This window comes from Urocampus carinirostris, chromosome 4, assembly GCF_059441175.1.
Source record: "Urocampus carinirostris isolate Australia breed hairy pipefish chromosome 4, RoL_Ucar_1.0, whole genome shotgun sequence".
Taxonomy (NCBI): domain Eukaryota; kingdom Metazoa; phylum Chordata; class Actinopteri; order Syngnathiformes; family Syngnathidae; genus Urocampus; species Urocampus carinirostris.
Genome location: NC_142352.1, coordinates 9560500 through 9582637, shown reverse-complemented (window position 1 = coordinate 9582637; position 22138 = coordinate 9560500). Strand labels below are relative to the sequence as shown.

Below are 22138 nucleotides of genomic sequence, written 5' to 3'. Positions count from 1 at the left end.
AGAATTGTTTTCTCCTTTTAAGTAATATATTCTTTTTTTATAATTGTATGTTTTTTTATACCATTTTTATTAAAATTTTAGGTAAAATAAGAATACTTCTCCGGTAATTTTTTTATAAATATTTTTAGTTAAAATGAGAAGAATATATCTTTAAATGATAATTATTTTTTTCCAATTGGACTCTATTGTTATCCTTTTTTTCTAATATAACATGAAATAAATGACCATTGTTAAATATATTGGTAGATTTTTTTTACTTGGATAAGACAATTTCTTTGGACTGTCATCCATCAAATGAGATTATTTTGCCCATTTGAATTATTATTTTATTGTTTTTAAAAAAAAAGAATTGGCAAATAAATAATGTTTTTTTACCATCAGCATACTTGCCTGGCAAAATCTGTATTTTTTTTCAGAGGATCTTAAAAATAGTGTTTATACTTCAGAGAGAACATTTTTCAACAAATTGTACTTGAATGGAGACTATTTCCCCTTACTTTGGCCAGGACTTGCGTTTCCTTGAAATATTCATCCATTGGTTCTTTATTTTTCAACTTCCCTTCTGTCTCTTAACCCAACATCTTCACTAAAGTATTCTTTGACATTTTGTCTGCTTGACACTAGCTAGTTAAAAAGTGGTCGGCGGCGCCCTCTGTTGGCTGCGGCTGCATCGGCTCGCTACAACGGGTCAGGTGCAATCGACATTTCGTTCTGTGTACATTGTTACACAGAATGACAATACAAGGAAATTATTATTATTATTATTATTAGCACACAATTTGGTTTGGTGCATTTAGCTCAAAGCACTCAAGCTCTTGAGATGCATCTGCTCCGTGCTTATTACATTGAGATGGATGGAGCAAAATGAGGAACCGTCCATGAGACATGATGCATTTAAAAAAATCGGTCCCTGATCCGGTGGTTAAGGATGTAGATGTTTTAAATAAAGATAGCTTACAAGTCACTTCATCTTGCGTTCTACTTGTGCTGTTTGCATCATATCAGTCTCCCACTATCAGTCATGACAACTAACAAAAAATCCCTGGACTCGCATCCCGTCTGAGGTACGAGCTGGCCGCAGTGAAATGGGGCCCATTACTGCCACTTCTTGTGACTTCTTCTATTACTCTGTTTACAAAGTATAGCAGCGTCATGCTGTGACAAAGAAATACTGCAAGCTCTTTTGTCTTGGTTTATTGGATAACTGACAGTAATACACTTCATTTTGGGTGATATAATCTTCCAAGTCAGTGGAATGTGGAATGCTTGAAGGTCAAAAAAGGCTTCAATTGGTGAGTTAGATAGATAGATAGATAGATAGATAGATAGATAGATAGATAGATAAAAAGATAGATAGATAGATAGATAGATCATCCCCACATCACATTCCACAGTTATTTCAAACTCAAAATACTTGAAAATCCAACTTTAGGGCCATAACTCTCACTTCAGATTTTTTCCAAGCATCTATCTCCAAATTTAAATCCAACCCTAGCTCCATATAACATTCCGGTCACCAGCCTAACTCCAACCCTTAACCTAACTGTAGCTTCAATCAAAACCTTAACCCAGGTGTCGGCAACACGCAATGCTGAAAGAGCCAGAGTGGACCCCCAAAAATCAAAAACTGTATCAAGGGTCCCCGCAGACCTGATTTCCTCCGGCAGACCATTCCAACCTATGAACAATTAACAGATATCTGCTAGAGGACCTCAAGGACCGCGAGCACTGATTTAAAAAAAAAAAAATAGATCAGATGGATAAAATGGTCAGAAAACCGTCAAAAAAACAGTAAACGCATCTTAAAATCGATCCTGACATCTACAACAGTGCAGAGATTTTAAAACTGCAATGTGATCTTTCCCGCTGGCCCCTGTAAGCACACATAGCTGCAAGTAATATTCTACTTTTGTAATTGCAATTATACTTAGCAGTGGTTCACTGTAGTGTTGCATCTTCTTTTTTAATTATAATGTACAGTAAGCCCTCATTTTTTATGGGGGTTACGTTCTAAAAATGTCCCGCGATGGACAAAAATGCAGTACAAAGCAAATTTACAGGCTCAAGTATTTGTTTCACAAACAAAAGTACTTTTTTTTTTTTTTTTTTTTACAAATTTCTTCTGTACTGTCAAATTATAATTTAAAAATAATATTACTGTTTTATTGCACCAATGTATAAAGGAAATGCTCCACTTTTACTTGACCTGATGCTTTGATGCCATAATGTGGACGTTATTGAAAACTGCATCTACCTTCCAGTTGGCTAGCTTAAATATATTAGACCAAAAAATTAAAAGCCTTGTACAAGCCTTATAAGAAAAGAAACACATAATGTATCGATGAATATTCATTGGAAAGTGTTAAAAATCTGTCCTGTTTTTTCCTACCATGTATTTTCCCATTATCAATCAGTTTTGTAGCGCCAATGAGCGACTTGGGAGCGCCAAAGACCCGGAGGTTTTGTAGAGCTGGTTTAGTGGGTTGAGTTGTCCAACTTTGTTGCCGATAGAAAGCATATTCAACTGCCTTTTAGGGAATTTTTTGTTTTTTTAGAGAACCCTGAAAATGAAAAATATTTACATATTACATATATAATGTATGTTCCTCAAGCTAATTACGTATATGTTCATTGCCACGCACGCAGGCAGACAACCAAAGAAAGGTGGCGGGGCAACTATTTAGCCAATCCAAATGCAGAACACAAAATAGCTAAACCCCGATACAGAAAGGAATTACTATTTTGCTTGAGATTGTAATGGAGGACTGACTGTAATCTTATGCAACATAAAATATTACAATAAGCAAAGTCGTGCAGATTTCAGATACAAAACTTTAAACTACTTTTCAAAGGCACTTGTACAGGTAGCAGATGGGTAAGCGTCCCATTGCCTTTGCTAACCGGCCTTATTCCCAGCCCAAATCAAGACTTTATAATGGGCTGCTTAGAGATACTTCCCTCCATCTTCACTGGCCCTGAAAAAAAGCTCAAGCCTCCTTTAGGAATACCTTGCTCTTCATCATCTGCCAGCAGGGTCAAAGTCGGGCAAGCAGGAGGCAAACGTAGCGCACAGTTCTGCCAACTCGTGAACATGCCGGCGTAGCACATAGCGGTCAGATGGCATCAAACGTGTGAATACAACACCGGCATGAATGCAGGGCTGCATGAAACATGTCAGGCTCTAGTGGGACATAACAATATGCTCGCTTACCGTCACAGCTGCTGCGTCTGTGAGTGTCAAGGCCTTCATAGTGTGACGGACATTTTGTTTAGTGCAGGGTAAAGCTGAGATCTTAGGCACAAGCCCGGCTCAAAATTCGGGTCAGGTCGGACCTAAAATGTCAATCATTACGTTTGGGTTTGGGCCAAGATTGTCTCTCATAGTCCTTGTATTTATTTATCTAAAATTTTGCATCTTTAATTGTGTGAATCTTTCTCAAGGTTCCTTACTTTTCCTCATGTTTAAGTTTATTTGAATTTTCTCTTGCCCTCATGTAGGTCTCTGATCAGGGATTGGTGTAATGATAGTTTGTGCAGTCCTTTGAGATGTTTTGTGATTAAAGGCTAAAACATGTGACTTGACTTGAGTTGGATTGGGAACAACATTGTTTTAGACTGTTGTTCCTCGTGTTGATTAATGTTAACATTATTATCTGCACCGCTTATCCTCAGTAGGGTCGCGAGGGTGCTGGAGCTATCTTCGGGCAGTGGGCAGGGGATACTCTGAACTGTTGCCAGCCAGTTGCAGGGCAAACAGAGACGGAGAACTCTCTCGCTTATTCACACCTAAGGACAATTTGGACAGGCCAATTAACCTGACATGCGTGTTTTTGAAATATGGAAGGAAACCGAAGTGCCCGGAGGAAACCCACCTAAGCACGGGGACAACATGCAAACTCCACACAAGAAGGTTCGATCTCATGACCTCAGAACTGTGCTGCACACGCGCTAACCACTGCTCCACCGTGCTCCTAGTGTTTTTAACCCTGCTTCCCTTGAATTACAGACATCCATAGCCAAAGCAAAAAGAGAATCCCTCTTACAGCAAAGTTATTGTCCCTGGACGCAGTTTCCAGACACTGAAGAGAAGGAAAAGAGTATGAATGGAAACTCGAACAACTTGTATATAAACCCCATCATTGGAGCTTTTTGATGCTTTCACATTAGTTCCGATTGCGTATTTATTGTTTGGCAGGGTTGGGTAGGGTTACTTTAACTGGACTACTTTCAATTTCTTTTGGATTACTCCAATACCAAATATGCTAATAAAAGACAAAAGAAACTAAATATGAATAAAATTACTAAATTTTGTGCAGGCTTGGGGAGTAACGGAATACATGGAACGCCAAAAATGATGTCGGCAAGCTGTTTGGGTTTATTTTCATTTTGTTTCTGTCGCATTTTATGTTAGTTTTGCCGTAGATCAAAGAGATCAAAGCCAGGAGAGAAAGCTTACCATGTGTTGTGAGTCATCATTTTATTCATATTTAGTTTCTTTTGTCTTTTATTAGCATATTTGGTATTGGAGTAATCCAAAAGTAATTGAAAGTCATCCAGTTAAAGTAACCCTACCAGACCCTGTTGTTTGGTTGTACAATATTGAACCAATGTCAATACGGGATTGGGACACCCCTAATTGGGAGCCACACCTTTGCCTGCACCTGTTATCGAAATGCAATTCTGGGAGTTTCACTTATTGCACTAGATAAGCAGAAGGACATTAATTGTTCTTTTTGTGCTTACTGGCATTCATTAACTAGTTTAAAAACTTTAAAGGTCAATCAATAATACCCACCGGAGAACTTTAGTGGAACAAAAGATGAGGTCACTGCTTCCACTTTGCCGAGGCTAAATAGCTGCAACTTGTGATCCAGACAACCTGATAGTGTAAATGCAAATTAATTTAGCTCCCTTATCAAATTGACATTTTCTCTACAATATATTCCGTGGAACTCTACACGGTATTGGTCATGTATTGTGTCTATGCAGACCTGAGGTTGTTTTTACATGAACGCTCAGCAACTGCAATGCCAATCTCAGAGGACAGTGGGTGGCAAAATGCCCTCTTTGACTGTGCCCTGGAGAATTATCTTATCAGTCCCGAGACGTGACTATTTGTGCACAGTTGACAACAGTGCTTCGTAGTGTCCAATATGCAGGGTTGGGTAGGCTTACTTTAACTTGATTACTTTCAATTACTTTTGGATTACTCCAATACAAAATATGCTAATGAAAGACAAAAGAAACTAAATATTAATAAAATGACTAAATTTTGTGCAGGCTTGGGGAGTAACGGAACACATGGAACGGCAAAAATGATGTTGGCAAGCTGTTTGGATTTATTTTCATTTTGTTTCTGTTGCATTTTATGTTAGTTTTGCCAGAGATCAAAGCCAGGAGAGAAAGCTTACCACGTGTTGTGAGTCAATTTTATTCATATTTAGTTTCTTTTGTCTTTTATTAGCATATTCGGTATTGGAGTAATCCAAAAGTAATTGAAAGTAATCAAGTTAAAGTAACCCTACCCAACCCTGCCAATATGCCCTCTGATGTTGCGCAATGTTTCACATGTCAGATGGGGTATGTAGTTAATGCTGAGAAGTTTTGCATCTCCATGGGCTGGATTTTCCTTTCCAGTCTTGCTGTAAGAGTCCATGTCGCAAGTGTAGAGGAAGATGGAGGTAACCAGCGCTTGCATGAGTATTATCTTTGATTTCACTGCTCATTTTTTGTCCCTTCAGGTGGGTTTGAATCTGGCAATTTCGGCCGTGGTTTGAGCTATCCTGGCCATCCTGATCCTGATTTCTGGTTATGACCCCTCTTCTCATATGACATCTCCAATATATTTGAATTTGATGACATTTTTAAGCTCTTGTTTGTTGATTGTGTTTAGTTGTTATCCATTATCCATCCATTATCTGCACCGCTTATCCTCAGTAGGGTCGCGGGCAGGCAAGCACGTGGAGAACATGCAAACTCCGCACAGGTAGCTGGATTTGAACCCGTGACCTGAGAGCTGTGCCGCACACGTGCTAACCACTGCGCCGCCGTACTGCTGTTTAGTTGTTATTTAATACTTATTCTGAAAAGACATTTTATTGAAGCTGGAGTAAAATTTGCATCCCTCTTTGGGCTGTGTGCAGGCCTCACATCCTAGGTTTTTCAGGGACGAAGTCATCTGCTACCAAATAGTTGTCATGAGCTCACATTAAATGCGCTCTCTCATGTGGTTGTTGTTCACAAATCCCGCTTACGTTGTGTAAAAATTTGTTGGTTTAAAGCGTCTGTTTTCCCCACTAAACTTTCCAATGTGCTGTGTGAGTTCAAGTGCGGTAAATAGCGTTCCTTTATTCAGAAACAGCTAATGGAAATGTTACAGTTCCCCCCTTTACTGTTGTTTTACCCTGGAATGAGGAAAATATGCACTGAAATAGCCTCAGATATTTGTGTTTTTTTGAAGGTCAGTCTTATTTTAAAGGCCTTAAGCATGGCCATGTATGCCTGATTGCAGCTTGTTTTTTTACTTTTTTCAATACTTGCCCTTATGACTATAGAAAATAGTCCTCTAACATCCAAACTGACATGCTTAGTCCCCTGGTCACGCTAATTTAGGTAGCTCACTATTTTCTCTTTACACCCTTCCCTAAGGGTAAGACCTTTGCAGGCGGAGCCACCACAACTTTTGTGTTTCCTTTTAGCAGAATCCCTTCCTGACCCCATAATAACTCCCATTTTCCATAAGCTAAAATTGTAAAGGTACAGTTATTTTTAATTTCTGTGTTTTTTGTTTTAGCCAGCTTTTATGTCTATATTGCTATGGGGCTAAATTTTATCTAAGCCTTCAAAAATGAGTCGGCACGGTAAAAATGGGCAAATTTCCTGTTTGAGAAGACCATCTGGCACTAAATGAGTTCATTTAGTTATAACTATATATTTTAATTGTGATCAATGCTCTTTTGAAGGATTTAAAAACGTTTTTTGTTTATCAGATTCATTGGCTAATCTGCAGATAAACAGATATAATTGCCTGCCCCTGCCTGCCTTAGTTTTTTGCCCGGCATAATTACGTATTCGCAGAGGTGTTAGGCAGCTTAATGCCAAAGTATGTACATTTTAGTTGGAAATGTTTTCATATTTACATAATTTAAAAAGACATGAGTACAAATTCACATGTACAGTTTGGAGTTGTTTCGAAGCACTTTTTTTAGTTAACCTTTATCCTTGTACATCAATCTATCCATTATCTGCACCGCTTATCCTCAGTAGGGTCGCGGGGGTGTTGGAGCCCATCCTAGCTATCTTTGAGCAGTGGGCAAGGGACACCCTGAACTGGTTGCCAGCCAGTCGCAAGGCACACAGGGACAGACCATTCGCTCGCTCATTCACACCTAGGGACAATCTGAAACGGCCAATCAACCTGAAACGCATGTTTTTGGATTGTGGGAGGAAAACTGAGTGCCCGGAGAAAACCCACGCAAGCACAGGGAGAACAGGCAAACTTCACACAAGAGGTTCGATCCCATGACCTCAGAACTGTGCCGCACACCGCTAACCACTGCTCCACCATGCTGCCCTATCCTTGTACAGTCCCACTTTATATTTGGTGAGCTACTGTCATGGGAAAAAAAAAGAATTGCTATCAAACATGGAAACAAAACTCCATAAAGAAATCACACAACAACATCATGTTTATTGTTGAGAAAATGGGCTGTATAACAGTCTTCTCTTCACATGTATGTCTCCAAGTAGAAAACATTTGCCTACCTTCGCTGTTCGGGTGAGAAGCTCTGGAGATGTGGAGCATCATTGGCTGTTTTGATGTGCATGAAAGAGGAGCCCAAGGGACCTAGGTTTTTCCTCGCAGTCAGCCTGTGGTATTTCCATTGTTTACCATATCTGTACATCTTCATTTACATGCCCAAAGAGAGCCAGTGTGAGGTTGCGTGTTTCAGCGGGTGATCTTATGTGGCAGCTTGACGTGAGAAAAGAAATCAGTCACGTACATGACTGTGCTCGTGGAAAATTGTACTGTGTTTATTCATGATTAATTATGTTCGCACCATCTCCAGGGTTTTGTTCTAAATGGAATTCTAAACACACAGAGCCAAACACACACAGCCCTCTGTTTAGCTTAGGGGGGACATTGGCTATCATTTTTTTTTAGAAACCATTTTACCCTAGAGTAAATTCTAGGGGTCTTATACAAACATGTTTAACATCCTGATTTCCTTTCAGTCCTCCCTTTAGCTACGTTGAAGGGCAGCTGCTGTATTTCAGAAAGACAGCTGGTTTAATTGCTGCTTTGAACAATGTTTAGTGATCCCTTGTTTTTCGCAGAGGTTGCATTCCCAAAAAAGCCTGTGATAGTCCAGTAGTCCGCGAAGTAGAAGCATTTATGGGCGTCACAATGCTGTACTTGCCCAAGACACACCACAGGAAATTGTGACCCTACGACCCTATTGGTTAAGGGATCCAACCACCATCCAGTTCCATGATATATACAAATGTTACAAGATAACAACTAAAGATCTACCAATAAGAACACAGGACACAGAATTGCAGTTGACGTAATATCACCCAAAGTGAGTCAGTCAAAAATTTAGGTGTCATATTTGACTCAAATCTGTCCTTACAAACACATGTTAAGGATATTTCTAGAACAGCTTTTTTTCCATCTTCGCAACATTGCTGAAATTCGCCCTATGCTGTTTCAGTCGGATGCGGAGATTATAATTCATGCGTTTGTTACTTCCCGTCTTGATTACTGTAATGCACTACTCTCCGGTCTCCCGAAGTCCAAAATCAAGAGCTTTCTGCTGGTAAAAAATGCTGCAGCGAGGGTTTTAACTAAGATAAGAAAGTTTGATCACATGACCCCGATTTTAGCTAAACTGCATTGGCTCCATGTTAGCTTAAGATGTGATTTCAAGGTTCTAGTGGAAGTATACAAAATCATGCATGGACTTGCTCCCTCATTTCTTTAAGATTTAATTTCCCTCTATGCTCCGGTCAAGAGCCTTCGCTCTTAAAATGCTGGTCTACTTGTGATTCCAAGAGCCAAGAAGAGAACCGCAGGTTCGAGAGCGTTTTCCATTCGGGACCCGGTGCTGTGGAATGCTCTTCCCCCTGAGATCTTCAACCTCAGTGGAAATGTTTAAATCTAAGCTTAAAACACACTTTTTTTCCATCGCATATGAATAACCTGTATTTTAAGTTGACAATATCTGTGTATTATTTGTTATTGCAACATCCGTTGCAGCTTATACATCCTTGGTCATCCAGAGGATTGCCTCTTGTGCAGTCCCTTCTCAAAGTTTCTTCATTTTCCTCATGTTGAGGTTTTTGAGTTTTCCTTGCCCTCATGTAGGTTTTAGATCAGGAGATGGTGTCAATATAGACTGTGGTTTGCAATAATCTGTGGTCTGTGCAGCCATTTTAGACTTTGTGATTAAGGGCTATACAAATAAACATGACTTGGCTTGACTTTATTGTCGTAATGCAATAGTGCAACATCTTTGAAGGGCTTCTTACAGTTTCAGAAAGCAATAAAGAGAGCAGCTGGCTAGATGCACGTTAGCATTGGGGATCCATGGATTGAGCCAGGTCTCATGATGATTGAAATACCCGGGTCACATATGTAGCGGTTTTTCACAAGTGGTAGCTCCAAGTCATCCATTTCATGGGTAATGGATCTTGCGTTAGGCTCGACGGAGGTGCCTTGTCACGCAGCCTAGTCATAGCACCTGCAGCACCGCCACTGCTTTCTCTCATGACGTAGCTTCAGTCTCTTCTCGGACCAGATAACAATCAACGGAGCACCTGCTGGTGATCAGCATTTCTTGGCGTTCTCCCAACTTACCTTAGAGTCCAATATACTGTAACTGATTACGAGCTGCTAAAAAACAAGCTGTTGCATCACAGTGTGTTTTGGGTGGGTGGACACATCGACTTGTGCGCCCGCCGAACCCTGCTGTTTGACTCACAGCATACAGCAGCCTATAACAGTCTCACACACAGACAATCACACCCACCCAACACACTCACCTAGCTCTCCGTCCCCGTGACAGCATTTACTGTGTGTTGTGTGGTGCAAAACATGTTCATGTTGAAAATCTGCAAAGTAGAAAAAACGCAATAAGTAGACCGTGATACAGCAAAGGATTACTGTAGTAACAATTATGAAAGACAATTTTGAATGTGAATGGAAAAAAAATTTTTTGTAAGAGCCTGGCATGATCTGCTATTTTCAGCCTTATTGGTCTTTCGTTATTGGCAGTCCTGTGTGTGCTTTTAGCAGATATGAATGCTTTCATTTAGTCCGAGCCTGACTGACTGTCTTATCTACACTCAGACCTTTTCAAGGAGTACTTGGATTATGCTGTCAGATATTCGGGCTTTGTAAAAAATATTAGTTTGAGCCCCACCACTATATGGCTACAAATAGAAAACTATTTCCTTCAGACATTCTCAGTCATGGGCTATTAGAATTTATTTGTTTCCAATCTTTAAGGCACCACTGGAAAATACCAGAAGCAGATTGTGTCACTTTTTTCATTGCCTCTTTTTCAGCCCTCAGATTTCTTAAAACACGATATATTCAGACGGACTTTTAAGTAGTCATGTTAATTTGTACAGACCTTAATCGCATAAAGTCTCAAGGGCTGACCAGACCACCATTAAAACATCCTCTGATCTGAAACCTACATGAGAGCAAGGAAAAACTCAAAAACCTGAGCATGAAAAACAGAGAACAAGACCTGAAAGTCCGCTCCGTTTATTATCCACCACGCAGTTCAAACATGGGCAAGTCAGATACTTTAACAGACAGGAGCTTTTTCTGAGCGATTCACTCGTACAGTGTGACCAGTAGCTTTTGACGCAACAGTGTATACCCGGCTTTACTGTTAAGTTTCAGTTTGACTAGGGACGCGCCTACAATTAGTTGCCTGGAGTTTCTGAGAATAAACACACAGCAGCAGAACGAATGCGAAGGAATGAATGAATGAGTGAGCTAGGCACCAAACAGCCCGGACGATGTCTAACCCACAGTCATTGGTTCATACATCAATCACCGTCTTCTGTCTTCATCAAGAGGGATACGATAAAATGCCAAATTGGTTTTAGAATCTTGCCGGTTCGTACAGCCCACCGCACAGTAAGAAATCACGGTTGAAAGTCTTTGTTGTATCCCTGTTGTGGATTGTTGTGGGCGCTCATACTTCCAGGGAATGAAATGTGACGTCAAGTGCAAAGGGCCAATAGAATTGAAAAGTGTGCTCTTATCCTAGATTCAAACACGTCTACTGAGGTTGAAGATCTCAGAGGACAGAGCATTCCACAGGACCGGGGCCTGAATGGAAAACACTCTCAAACTTGCAGGAATCCTCCAGGCTCTTGGAATCACTAGTAGACCAGCATTTCCCGAGCAAGGGCCCCGAGCTGTCAGGACCAGAACAGAGACTCACTTGCGTTGCGTTTCTCACAATTTTTATTGGAAGAACGAGAAAAGGTTGCGCCCACGGTCGGGTGATTGCTGGACGTGGGGAGCAGGTCGCTCTGAACACGCAAGTGGATCTTCCGCGGAGAGCGATGGTGGTGTCGGGAATGGAAAAACAGGTCAGTAGCTGGGAAGCGAGTCGTAAGCCAGGAATAGGAGAGTAGACGTGGTTGGGGACAAAACAGGTCGAAAGCCAAGACGGGAGAGTAGACGTGGTCAGGATCAAAAACAGGTCAAAGCTGGGAGACAGACAGGAGCAAAAAACAGGTGGGAGTCAGGGTCAAAAAAGGCTTGCCTAGTGTTAACTGAGGTTCGGAGACAGACTGACAAAAGGGGACAGATAGGAGTGGGTTTAAATAGGGACAGGGAGCCAATCAGAGTCAGAGGCAGTTGGCACCAAAGGAGAAGGCACAAGTGAATCACATCGGTAATCATGACACGAGCAGGATCATAGGAGGAATTCAAATCAGAAAGATATGAGGGGGCAAGTACATGCAACATTATGCATGATACCAACAGAACCTTAAAATAGAATCTTAAATACTTGAGGTTTGGAAAAATGTGCTTGTAGTTCCTTGTATGGTCACCACTACTGCTCCTGTAAGTCATTCATTTGAAGAGTGCTTTTTGAACTGGCACTTCTCAGCTGACACCGCTGAACCTGCATTCTTTTTTCTCCCCTAATTTAATATTAGGACAAATGGTTCTCTCTGCATGTCTTTGTCCCGGTGGTATTATGTGTTTGTGGCCCAGATACATTATGCAGATCTGAAGTAACCGTCCTCATTAAAGCCCTAATGCCAGCTATTCATTACAATGGGCACAAAGACTAATGGTACAATTAATCAGCTATGAATGGAACTCAGTGATGGCGGTAGGAGGTTGACATTTCCTTACTGTAACAACCGCATGCCTGCATGTTCAAGGCAGACTGAGCAGACAAACACTGGTTACTCTGCTGCGTATCAATTATTTGCAGAAAACGTGAAGTTAGATGCGTCATTGTCCGTAGCGAGCCGTGCATTTTTCACTTAGGCCTTCAGCTCCAGTCTGAATTGAAAAATTCTATATTATACCTGAGGACTCGGGTAGAGGACAGGTGAAATGGGCCAACCTCGGCCCCCGCTACCGGCAAGCATGGTCTACTCAGGGAGACAGCAACAAGGATTGCACATGAGGAGAAGGTTGGGCGTGAAGGCGTGGATGCGCAAAACGTAGAGCCTCTCATTTGCAGAGAAATATAAGTTAAACCAGACTGTATAAAGAAAAACAATGACTGTAAGACAGTTGCTTCAAAGTAAGAGAAAAGCTCGGCCCAAACTAATCGTAATGATTGACATCTTAGGCCCAACCCAGCCCATCATTCCAAGTAAACCAGTGACCAACAATCCCCAAGGTATCACCACAAACATCACAATCAACCTCAGAGAGCTAGAACTTGTCACCGTATTCAAATGTCTTGGAGCTGTCATATCAAAATAGGGGTCAGAAACAGAAATCATGGCCAGGATAGCTCAAACCACAGCCACACTTCCCAGACTTAAACCCATCTGGAGGGACAAGAACGTAGGAGTGAAATCAAAGATCAGACTCATGCAAGCACTGGTTACTTCTATTTTCCTCTACGCTGGCGAGACATGGTCTCTCACAGCAGAACTGGAGAAGGAAATCCAGGTCATGGATATGCGATGCTACAAAAGAGGAAAAGGCTGTCCAGAGTTGCGTCCCTATTAGTGCCCCAATCCATGTGGTTATGTGATCCGCGAACCGTGAACTTTTACTTAATAATACTTTAATAATTGAGCCTTAAATTGGGTATTTAATAAATAAACAAATAAATAAAGGTTTTGACTACCGCAGGACGTTTTTGGAACGCAATCCCGGTAAAAACGAATGTTTACTGTAGTCCCGTACAAATGGTACTCATTTGAAATTAAATGAAATGATCTGCATTTATATAGCGCTTTTCAAGTCAATGACTTCCAAAAGCACTTTACAATGTGCTCCACATTTCCCAATAGCGGCCTTGTATTGCAGCCATGTAAGACGCTAACCTGCTTATTGGGGTTATTAGATAGATAGATAGATAGATAGATAGATAGATACTTTATTCATCCCCGTAGGGAAATTCACACTTCCAGCATTCTACCCCGTTGTTTATTAACAGATTAACGTGATGCCCTAGGGGTGCTTGTAGCGGAGTGGATGACGTCACGCTAGTCCAAAAGTTCGACATCCCTGCGGCAGATGGAAATCTTTTCTTTGTGAAAATCCAGGGATACACCACCTCGTGTTAGCAAGTCCGCCTCCTCTCCGATTCCCCCCGGCTTTCGTGTCTCTGTATAGCGGCGTTGAAGCCGGATAGCTCCGGGTAGCTCCGGGTGGCTACACGTTAGCGTCCGGAATGCTAAACGTGAGCCACGTTTCCGCAAAACACAGCAACTGCGCTCCCTGTGCGCTTCGATGTTTTCCACCAGCACTCGATGATCTTATTTGGTTGTGAGTTCGCATTTACCATGATTACGGATGGTACCGAAGACTTATAACGCCGCTAGCCGCTTAGCTAGCTCCGGCTCTTCTTCCACGATAGGCCCCTTCATCACACCGGCACGAGAATTCTTCAGGGCAAGGAGTTGATTCCTTGAATAGACGCATTTTTGTGCGCTAAAACCCATGTCCATAGGATAGAAGTAATCCATAGTGTAGTTGTCAAAACGGGAAGAAAAACACCGAAGATAGGAGCAGACAATAAAACAATAAATCACAAAAAGTGAGAGATAACAGGGCAGCTGCTGGAAAAGGCAGCCGCTCGTGGCGGCGCCGCTTAGATCTTAGGGGTTCAGTGTCTTACCCAAGGACACTTCGACATGTAACGCGGACGAGCCGGGATTCGAACTGGGATCCCAACACGAGCGCTCTACCTCCTGAGTTACTGCCGCCCCCAGTTAATTATTAGTAAAGTATTCTTGATGTAGCAAACATTAATGTTTGAAAGTCCATAATCACTTGTTATTTTTTATTTGTGCCCTGCTTTAACTGTACGTACTTCTATTCTTTATTGTATACTATACTTTGAACATACTCTTAGTTAGGGGTTGTTCTTTCTGAGGTTTTTCTCACAAATTTAGAGTAAAACCTATATTTGAATGTTTTGTATTTGTGGTTAAGCACAGTGCCTATTTTTTTGTGAATTTGCTGTGGTATTGCAGGTACTGATAAAAACGTTTTTTCTGTGTGTGCATAAGTGTACATTAGAATTGTTTTACTTTTCAAGAAAATAACTGCACATCGTTGACACCAATCCAATAGAGGCTAGAATTGTAAACAAACCATTAAAAGCCAAATGTGTGGCCTGCAGTAGCAACTAAATAAGCCGGCTGTCATATGCATTTCAATCATTCTGTCCATCTCAAATGCAATGAGCACTTAACTGTATTTGGTTTAAACTTCATTTTCCCCCCTCGACCTGCACGCAAATGGAAATGACATTACTTTCCGTATGTTTGTCTCACCCGCTTGCCAAGCAAATGGAAAGTAGATCTTGCTGTGTCCTGCCAAAGATTAGTCCCACCACTCTTCCCTTAGTCCCTTCCAAATACCTGATGTAATTAAAAGGACAGTGTATATTATGTATGCAGTTTTTTGATTTTACCATTAGCAGGCATTAAATACAGGATTTGTACGGGTGCTAAAATCTTTGAAAATGTTTGAGCTTTAATGTTGTGTTTTCAAGGACTGAAAAGTGCTTGAATTTTGGGTGAAGTGCTCGTAAATGCTTGACAATGTTGCCATCATTCACAATAAGTCTGCTTAAAAATGACACTGACACTGTTCTCTGGTGGCAAACCATTGCAAATTTCTTTCTCTTGCGGTTAATGATAGCTTGCATTAGTTTGTAGCCTAGATGGTAGGGCGCCCGCTTTGAGACTGGGAGGTCGCTGGTTCGCGCCTCGGCCGAGTCATACCTAAGACTTATAACATTGGTAAAATGGCGGCGCCCTCTGTTGGCTGCGGCTGCATCGGCTCGCTACAACGGGTCAGGTGTATCGACATTTCGTTCTTACAAAAGAATGACAATACAAAGGAAATTATTATTATTATTATTATTATTATATTGCCCTATGAAGCGCCACTGCCCCCTATGGGTCACGCTTGATAGAACAGATGCATGCTACACCTAAACAGGGCACTAGGAATGTTTAGTGGTGCAACGAATATCTATTAGTTATGGACATTAGTTATGGGCCATCCCAAAAAATTAAGTTACATTTTAATGAGAAGAATTTCCTGCAAATAAAAAAATACTGTCATTTCACCCAACACCTACGGAATGTTGGGCGATGTTTGTCTCAAAAATATTTACACACCTATCGTTCAGATCCACGAAATTCGCAATATATTCAATATTTTAAAATTATATCTCTTGATAGATGCGTACACAGGATTGAAAATAGCAGATGTATTTGTGGATCTGCAGAATACATGATTCACACCAGATTTCTTTTTTTAATTTGACTGGATACATTGAGAAATTTGATTTGAAAGTCCTTAAAAGTGCTTGAACCTTGAACTTCATGTTGCCATTTCTGTATGTTTATGTCACCGTCGAGACACAGACGCTATTGCGCATGAACGACTCTCAGCAGAGATTATATTCATGTAGAGATGCCTCTGTTGGAAAAACGTGTCTGAAGACAATAGTTGACAATCTAATCTATTGTCGGCTATTTCTGTTCACGTTTTTTGTCGACAGATTCGACCAATCGTTGCAGTCCTAGACCCAAACAGACAATTCTACCTATGTTCAAAGGAGTTGTGTTAATGTCATGTGCAATTTATTGTTGTGTTCTAGAAAGTAGTGTAAATCTGCACGTGTAGATCCCCCTGTATTGTGCCTTGTAAGTGTAGTAGAACTGTTTGATTTCTGTGTTTTCTTGTGAGACCAAACGTCGTTTTTGTTACGTTGTTGTTATTTTGTTTTTTCTTCTGTTTTTGTTTCCTTTCTTTCGTTTCACCCTCATTTCCATTCCGCTCTCTTCCCAACCCCTTTCTGTTTCTGGGCATCCTTTCTGCCATTTCCACCCACCATGCTGTCTCTGTTCCCCTCCCTGTTTCCCCTTACCCTTGTCCCTCCAAATCCTTTTCCCACTCCCAAGATGTAGCCCTCCCCCCTGCCTCTCCCCCCTCACTGACTCCTAACACTACTGACCATGTAACGCCAGGCTTTGGGGGTGTAGCTGGTCCAGCAGGACCAACTCCCTCCTCCCCCCGCGACGTGGTGGCTTCGTTGGTGTCCACCCGCTTCATCAAGCTGACCTGGCGCCCGCCGGCTGAACCGCACGGAGATGAGATAACTTACTCTGTTTTCTACAGCCAGGAAGGCACAAGCAGGTAATACACTCAATAGCATCATTGTGCCTTGCGTTCCTCCGTGTGGAACCACTTCGAGTGCAGTTCTTAGCTTGAGGGCATTGGGGAAAAAATCTCATTAACGTAGTTAAAATACGTTTTAAAAAGGGATCATACTCATTAATTAAAGATAAGCATTTCCTCTTCATTTCTAAATTTTAAAGCATGCAAAATGTCAGGAAATAGTACATGGGTTTTGCATAAAGTCTATATACATTTCATTGGTATAATCCAATTATTTTACGAGATAATGCATATTGAAGACAGCCTGTCTCGTCTTTGACCTCCTGAGCTGTGTCATCATGTGAAGAACATCGGTATCTGAGGAAGCCACTCACCGTATTGTTTTACGTGTTAATTAGTCAAAGAGGATACAAGTGATTCAAGTGAAGTTTTGGTGGTTTTTATGGAGAATACCTTGGGGTTGTGTCGCTGGTGGATGAAGTAATGGTACAACAAAAGGAGAGCAGCCAAAAAGGGAGTAACTGGGTAAAAAAATACCACACGGAGAACGAACAGAGACTAACTGGGACCGATCAAACAAAGCAGCCGCAGCTACGGTGGAAAAACAAGCTGGCCTACCAAAAAACAGTCAGTGAGCAGCCAGGCTCACCAGGAACAAACAACGAAAAGGGGCAACAGCGACAAAAGAGAACCTGGCCAAGAATAAACCAATGGACACGGCAAGCTTGACCAAGTCACAAGTCAAGTCACATTTATTTGTATCGCCCTTAATCACAAGATGTCTCAAAGGACTGCACAGGATTACAATTACACCATCGCTTGATCTTAAACAAGCGGGCAAGGTAAAACCACTTGCCGGCCTACAATGTGTGCTGCTAATGGGGGGCTAAATGGGGCTTAGACTGACAAAACAGTCACCAGGACCCCAGCGCCAGGGTAAGCCCCTATTTCTCCAAGCAGAAATTAGCTGTATGCAATCACTTAACTACAATTGCCGTCTGTTTCTGAGCTGCCTCACCTGATGTGTTAACGGAATTCGTCATGTTGAAAGTCATGTGTTCCTTCAATGAAGTCACAGTCTCTAGCAAAAGAGCTAGATAAGTCAACTGGAAGACAACATTTTGGAGTCCCCAGCGTTTGGAATATTTTGCAACAAATCTGCATTGTTGTGGGAAGGAACACTACACATTATGTGCCTAACTGAAAAAAATAGTCTTCATGAATACCTTTAAAAGAATTCCTGTCAAATATTTTCCTTTTCATTTGACTTGTCGCTGTGCCTGTTTGACAACTGTGCCCTAGTTGTTACTGTAAATACTAGTATAATGGAATATAAATCTTTACCATTGGTTTGCACTAATGTGTTATAACTAATCGAATACATATTACGGCAATTTCCAGTCATTGAGGTTTTGACCCTTTTTCAAAACAAAGCAATTAAGGAGGTAGTGAATTGGCTTCCAAATGACCATAAAATTGCCTTGAAATTAACCTCATGGTCATGTTAATTTAATTACATTTATAATTAGAACCCTAATAACTACTGTAAATGGGAACCATCCCAATTACAAGCGCAGTTCTAAGCTGATATGTTTGTTTTTTTGTGTCCACACCAGGGAGCGTGTTGTAAACACAAGCAGACCAGGGGAATTGCAGGTCACCATCCAGAATCTGATGCCAGACACCAAATATCGCTTTCGGGTCGTGGCCCACAACCTCAACGGGCAGGGGGAAAGCTCCGCTGGGCTGAAGGTGGCCACCCAGGCTGAAGGTGAGGCAAACACATCCCCGCCTCCATGTGCACACACCACACAGCGGTGCGGTCCTTTTGTGTGCTCGGTCAACAAGATCCGTAAACAAAAAGACAAACTTCGGCTGGTTTGTCGGAAGCCGCTCGCACAAGAAAACAGGTTGCACTCAAAAGAAGCACACAAATGTGCAAATAAGCCCCTCACCCATGCAAATATTCACTTGGCGTACGCAAACACAAGCTTCAAACAGGCTCCCACCACAGAACACACGTAGAAACAGCAAGCTCTTTTTACACTCGTCCACCCAACAACATACCTAAGGGTTGGTAAATTTTCTCCAGTTGTTTACCCCAAAGCATGCATTTAGTCTTTTAGTACGTGTGCGTGTCGGGTGCTCTAAACTGAGCTTACCTTCGTAAGTAACATTTTGCGTTCCTAAATTCTTTGCCTTCCAGTCCCTCATGAATATATTTCCACTGGAGGAGAATTATGAGTCATAAAGGACAAAATAGACTTAGATGCGCTCATTTCACACCCTTTGCGGTGAATGGAATCTCCTTCTTACGTCCCTCACTCACTGTCATTTGTACTCATTCCAGTGTCTGAAATAACGTTTGCCCAGACGCCCGGGGCGTGCATTTATTACGTCGGACGTACAACTTACAAAACATCTCTGCTCGGGTGACCGACAACTTTTTCAAGAAAAACAAAAAATACATTTTGTTTTTTTCTTTTCTTTCCTTTTTTTCAAATCAAACGTTTGCTTTAATCCAATTTCGAAATCTTCGTTCGGTTTAGAAATTTTGGTTCGTTTGGCAATTTGCATACTCGACAGCCAATCAGAAGCCTGCATCGAATAACTTCGTGCTTCTGGACTTTTCGGAATGTTATAAGGTCGTGCATTTGCTTTTAAGAATCGGGCTAAAACCTCAGCCCCAGAAGAAAGTTCAAAAGAAGCTAACAAGATTTATGACGCTACAAAACGTAGACGTACATTAAAAGCATCGTGGAAAGGGAAGTTTACGTCGCTTGTAGCCGACAACGCAACGCAAACATTGCTTGAATGAAGATGAGTAAATACAGGTACATACTGATGGCAGATGGAAAACAAATACATGCAATGAATGTTATAAGTAGATTTATAATAAACTTAATTTTGAAGTGTTGTTCTGTTATATATTCTGATTACCATTCCTTAATACTTTGCAACAGTGGTTTTTTTTGCGATTAGTCGTCTTATGTGTTTCAAGTTGTGAAAAATGGGGCAGGCAACTTTATGGCTGGGCAGGCAACTTTTCAGAGTTGCCCGGTAACTTTTTGTCAGAAACTCAATCACTCACACTCCTTGTTTGGATTGCAGACTATATTAGCTATGCTGTTAGGCAGAAGTAAGAGAAGCTACTGGACTAGTTCTAGGTCTGATGAGCGGTAAAATAAAAAATGGAAAACACTAGAGTTGAATTTAGTTCAAACAAAAGCCAGCCATTTAATTAACAATGAACAAGACAATAGACACGTTTTAACACCAATTATAGTAAAATAACGCTTTAATTTGGTTTAAGGTGTTTGATGGGAAATCCTAAAATTAGTAAATCATGGTTTAACTGAGGTTTTTTTTTCCTGTTTCAAATTGAGGACCAGTCAGCTACTCTAATTTCAGTTGATAATCAATTATTAGTCGTAAAATATACATGTATGCGCACTGATGGGGTTTTTCAATAAACCAAAATCACACAATAATACATTACAATTTCAGTGAATGACAAGCAGGCTCATTAAATAGGCAGAGAAAGACAGAAAGGTTAATCAAATACACAAAGAAAATAACATAATGATATTATCCAATTCAGGATTGACTTGAAAAGCGCCATATAATTGCAGACCACCACCACCTACCACCATACCCTTGGGGATTGCTGGTTCTCAAAGTTGATGAGTCCACCTTCAAAAACGAAGAGATAATCCAATTCTTACCAATACCTTGATGCAGAACTCTATGATGAATCAGATCCTTGATGTGGATTCTTGGTCTTGGGTAGCTCACCACTCAGATCACCGAGATTTCCAATTGTCCAAGGACTCGAGGACTTTTCAAAAACTGGCTTTTAAAAAAAGGACAACAAACAGCTATGTGTTAATGAACATGAAAGCTCGTCACAATAACTTGTAAATTTACACAGAAAATAGCCAAGTGAATTAACAATATAAAATGTAATCCAAGAAAACAACAAATATTGAAAGAAGATCTCAAATTTGATATAGATTTTTAATCTGTTACCATAAAAAAATGTACATCCCTTTCATTGTTTCTTGTTCCCTCACTGTCCTCATCTGGTTGCCAGTCAAATAAATCCATACATTTCGACTGATAGTCTGAGTCGACTTGTCCAATAGTTGACGCTAATGGTTTACCTGGCTTACCTGCACACCATATTTCTGTCTCTTGTGAGGTTGGAGGTTCAAATCGAGCTTTAACTTTTGATCCGCTTGCCTGGAGCTTATTGTAGCTCTTCAGAGACGGTCTTAACATGACCCGGGCACTTTCAGCCTCTATGCACACTGATAAATGGCAGCCTGTCTCTCTAGTAGGGAAAATCTGGAGCACAGCTTACGATATAAAGTACGTAGCGTGTTTCGGCGTCCAAAGCTTGCAAGCCATGCTGCTAAGTACAAATCGTATCTGGCAGACCTGTTGGCATAACTCAGTTAAATATAAATTATCTTACAATCGTCAGTCATTACACCTTGCTGCATATTTTTGATGGCCTATAATTGGGAATCTTAGGCACATCAGGAGGTATGATTCACGGGTTACGATTCCGATGATAATAATTATTAAGTACCGAATTTTCCGCACTATAAGGCGCACCTAAAAGCCTTTATTTTTTTCAAAAGCTGACCATGCGCCTTATAACACATAATTGGATCAATATTAAGTCGCAAAGTCTTGCAACTAAGGCAATTAGCCGCCGAATAGATTTTCCCCTGAAGGCGAAGTAGTCCGCGGTGTATGCCGGGATTTATATACCGGCGTTTCATTTCCTAACCAATGTGTCAATCATCATTTGAATCAGTCACTATTGGCTAAAGTTATTCTGAGGTAAAAGGGGCGGATCCTTTTTATCATTTACAGGCTCGCATATGCTAAATAGGCGAAACAAAGCCTGCAATTGGCCGAAAAAGATGAATGTGAATAGCAAGTTTGGTTGTCTACGGCATAGAGAAAACATGTTTTACTAGTCTGTATTTGTAAATATTTTACTCTCCTGGATTTACTACACTCACGGTTGTAAGAAGACCATGGTTACGTATCATTGTTAAAAGTGATGGCTGCAAGAGAACCTAGGTGAGCTCTGTGGCTCAAAGTGTTGTGTTTATTGTCATATGCACAGTAACGAACCCCGTTTCCCTGCACAATAAAATTCTTACTTTGCTGTCCACACAGTTGCCAGCAAAAAATAAAATGGAAACTAAGAAATGTTTGGCATTACTTGAATCCCAATACTTTAACCTTCCG

The 22138-nt window shown here is 41.0% G+C and overlaps 1 protein-coding gene across 9 annotated transcripts in view; it reads left to right on the top strand.

Moving 5' to 3' along the window:
• The window catches only part of neo1a (neogenin 1a), a 267525-nt gene that overhangs the window by 180453 nt on the left and 64934 nt on the right, over window positions 1-22138 (top strand). For 8 of the 9 annotated variants that reach the window (XM_088333606.1, XM_088333605.1, XM_088333603.1 and 5 more), the window contains exons 8-9: window positions 16654-16888; window positions 18487-18641. In XM_088333606.1, the coding sequence (XP_088189732.1) occupies window positions 16654-16888; window positions 18487-18641 (390 nt within the window). The remainder of the gene's footprint in view (window positions 1-16653; window positions 16889-18486; window positions 18642-22138) is intronic. The other variant, XM_088333602.1, reaches the window with a different exon arrangement.